Source organism: Euphorbia lathyris, chromosome 1 (assembly GCF_963576675.1).
Source record: "Euphorbia lathyris chromosome 1, ddEupLath1.1, whole genome shotgun sequence".
Classification (NCBI taxonomy): Eukaryota; Viridiplantae; Streptophyta; class Magnoliopsida; order Malpighiales; family Euphorbiaceae; genus Euphorbia; species Euphorbia lathyris.
This window is the reverse complement of record NC_088910.1, coordinates 27,104,051-27,107,375: the sequence shown is the minus strand read 5'-3', so window position 1 is coordinate 27,107,375 and position 3,325 is coordinate 27,104,051. Positions and strand designations below refer to the sequence as shown.

Here is a 3,325-nt window from a genome sequence, read left to right as displayed (position 1 = left end):
AATCGTATCAAGCAAATTATTTTTGTAAATTGTATTATTGTATCAGAAATTGAGAGTTGTAAGTGAGATTGAAAATCATGACTTATCATCTCCATGGCTGTCAGTTACATGGAGTAGCACTTTGCATTTTGTCTTAATTTTTTTAGGGTAAAGTTCAAATAAAACCCCTGTGGTTTCACTAATTTTCAGATAAAAGACTGCGGTTTACTTTTTGTCAAAACGAGGATTGATGTTTTTAACTTTAACAAAATAAGGACTTTTTCGATTGATACTATTAAAATCACCTTTGACGACTTTAAAAATGACATATTTTAAGAAGTACTAATATTTTAAGCAACTTTAATTCTTCAACTTTTTTATTTTGAGATTGTTTAGATGATGTTTGGTAAAGAGAGAGAAAGTTAATGTTCAGAGAGAGAAAGTTAATGTTCAGAGAGAGAAAGTTCCAAAAAAGATGATTTTTCGAAAATCGAAAATGCAGTTCCATAGAAAATATGACATTGAACAACTTTAATTCTTGAAAATTTTCATTTTCAGGTCGTTGAAGATGGTTTTAATAGCATTAATCCAAGTTTGAAACCTCAATCCTTGTTTTGACAAAAAGTAAACCATAGTCCTTTATCTGAAAATTATTGAAACCACAGGGGTTTTATTTGAACTTTACCCTTTCTTTTATTATAGTTTCAGTGTGCTCTACTCTGCTTGTCTTCATTTTAGCAACTTTATATTCTTAATGCTTTTTATTATTACTATTTTATTCATTTACTTACTATACAAAAAAGGAATCAGCTTCCTATAATGGATATTATAATTAGGAGAAGTTCTACTATGGATCAGGATTAATACTGGTCCTTCCACTCAGATAATACCACATCAGCACTTAGACTGATGTGATATCATATGAGTAGATATGATGTCCTCACCATTGTAGAAATTTTCATATGATTACTTAGAGGGCACAATTACTCAATGTTTATATTATAGGTTAAACATGACCTTAATAGCATTGCCTCCATTAGCACTAGTTTCAAAGGCCTCTTCTACTTCCTCCTGTGAGAACTTATATCTGTGAGTTATCAAAGGCTTAACATCAATCTTCCCAGTCCTCAATAGTTCAAGGCAGAGCGGCCATGTATTCCGGTAACGGAATATGCCAACAATGTCAACCTCCCTGCAACCAACAACACAACTTGTTCAACATCTGAGTTGCTTAGTGTGGTGACATTCCAAGTCAAAGTTAGATGCTTTCTTGCACAATTGAATGCATTAGAATTAATTACCTCGCAGCAGCAGGAGTAAGAGGGAGAGTCATCTCGCTCGATGCCAATCCGACTAGGCAAACTTTCCCACCTGAACGTGTAGCATTCAAAGCTGTAGTAGTAGTTTTATCATATCCTACACAATCAAAGCTCACATCAATTCTTGATCCCATAGCATTTTGTATCTTTCTCACTTCTTCACCTATGTCCTGCAATTCTCAGGCAGGGTGGAAGATATTAATTCGGGTTTAGTTAACGAAACAAATAAGAGATTTCTCTAGTATAGGCAACCTCAATATTCTTGGAGACTTGCAGAATCTTATCTGCACCAAGCTTCTCTGCAAATGATAAACGGCGAACATCAACATCAGCAATGACAACTCTAGGAGCACCAAATGCACGAGCAGCTAACAGGGTGACGAGTCCAATTGGTCCTGCTCCCATGATCAAAACGGTTGTATCAGGACTAATTTCAGCACGACGACACGCATGAACACCAACACTGAGTGGTTCACACATTGCTCCTTCTTCTAAGCTCACATTTTCAGGCAATTTGAAGCACAGATTAGCAGGATGCACTACCTGGATTACCAAAATTTCAGGTGTTGAGCAACAAAAGAGACAAGTTGAGGATATTGCAGCAAGATATAGGGTTACCTTATTGGCAAGAGCACCATTAGTTGGTGGAGATCCGAAGAACTTCATTTGAGGGCACAAATTGTATTGACCATGTTTGCAAAGACTGCAACTTTGGCAACTAATTCCAGGCTCCAAAGCTACACGGTCTCCTACTGCTAAAGTCTTGACTTCACACCCTACTTGTTCTATGATTCCAGCACATTCATGGCCTATGACCATAGGCTTTTTCACTATAAAATTTGCGCATCTCATTGTCTGACAATCAATTGGACATTTTTACCAACAAAAAGGATAAGTAATCAATGCAAGTAAGCTATTATGAGATAGTTGAACTTGCAGGAATTAGGGAGGTTTTCACCTTGAAGTGATGAACATCACTTCCGCAGATACCAAGAGCCTTAATCCCAACCTTAACATCATGAGGACCTATAATAACAGGAACAAGAATATTCTAACAATCAAAGGGTTTAGCACTATTTATACATGAGAACTAAAGAAAAGCTAGAAAAAAAAAGTGAGACATGAACATGATCGACTATTATAGGTAAATTACACCTAAGGTGTAACATCCTAGCCCAATACCATGTAGATATTGTCCGTTATGCCCAAATCCAATGGCTTGGACCTCATGGCTTTAAAACGCGTTCACATATATTGGATTCTCATTTTTCTAATAAGCCCCGGTCACTCTCTCTCTCTCCGTTTCCGATATAAGATTTAGTTCATCTCTGAACCCATCGACATCCCTTAGGCCACTCCTTGCTCAGCCCTTCTACCCCGGTGCCACCCACTCCAAACACGGTCCTTACATGTGGCACCTAAATTTTGGCTTTATTTTCCTTCTAGCTGTTCAAAAAGTTTCTGAAGTTTTTTCATAATGAAAGTAAATGAATTCGAAATGTCTAAAATTTAAAGTTATTTAGAAGCAACCAGGTTGTCAATTTTTCAAATTACTGCTTTGTCTCTCTAAACAACAACTTGCTCTATACTCAACAAACAATATCTAGATGATCCCAAAACCTGGAGAATTATATACTATTGGAGGGTCAAAGGTAATAAAGGGCAAAATCCATCGACTTTTATATCCAATTTTGAAATTAAGAGCTTATAAAGCCAAAGTTGAGGGGCTGCATATAATTTACCCACAAAACGAATGATGAAAAAGCAGATAAAAGGGGGGTTAGCATAGCATGGCATACCAGGAGGAGGAAGGTGATAAGGTTGAATCCGGAGAGTTTTGATCCCAAGAAGCCAAGCAGCTTTGTTCTCTTCTTCTTCTTCCATAGTATTACCAAAACATGCCATCTCTATCAACTGGATGGATTTCTTTTGGAATTTCCAGAGATAACATTCGTGTTAATCGACTTAAACTGATAAATTCCCATGACTTGACTTGAAATAAAACCCCTCCCCACTACAAAACAAAC

The 3,325-nt window shown here is 36.7% G+C and overlaps 1 protein-coding gene across 1 annotated transcript; it reads right to left on the bottom strand.

Annotated features, from left to right (window-relative positions):
- Positions 1-772: 772 nt before the first annotated feature.
- LOC136226127 (L-idonate 5-dehydrogenase-like) lies at positions 773-3,325 on the bottom strand. The gene is made up of 6 exons (XM_066014459.1): positions 3,098-3,325; positions 2,257-2,324; positions 1,917-2,153; positions 1,551-1,841; positions 1,281-1,468; positions 773-1,171 (listed from the first exon to the last, which is right to left on the bottom strand). Exons 1-6 carry the CDS (start codon positions 3,201-3,203, stop codon positions 979-981), a joined length of 1,083 nt encoding a protein of 360 aa, XP_065870531.1. The 5' UTR covers positions 3,204-3,325; the 3' UTR covers positions 773-978.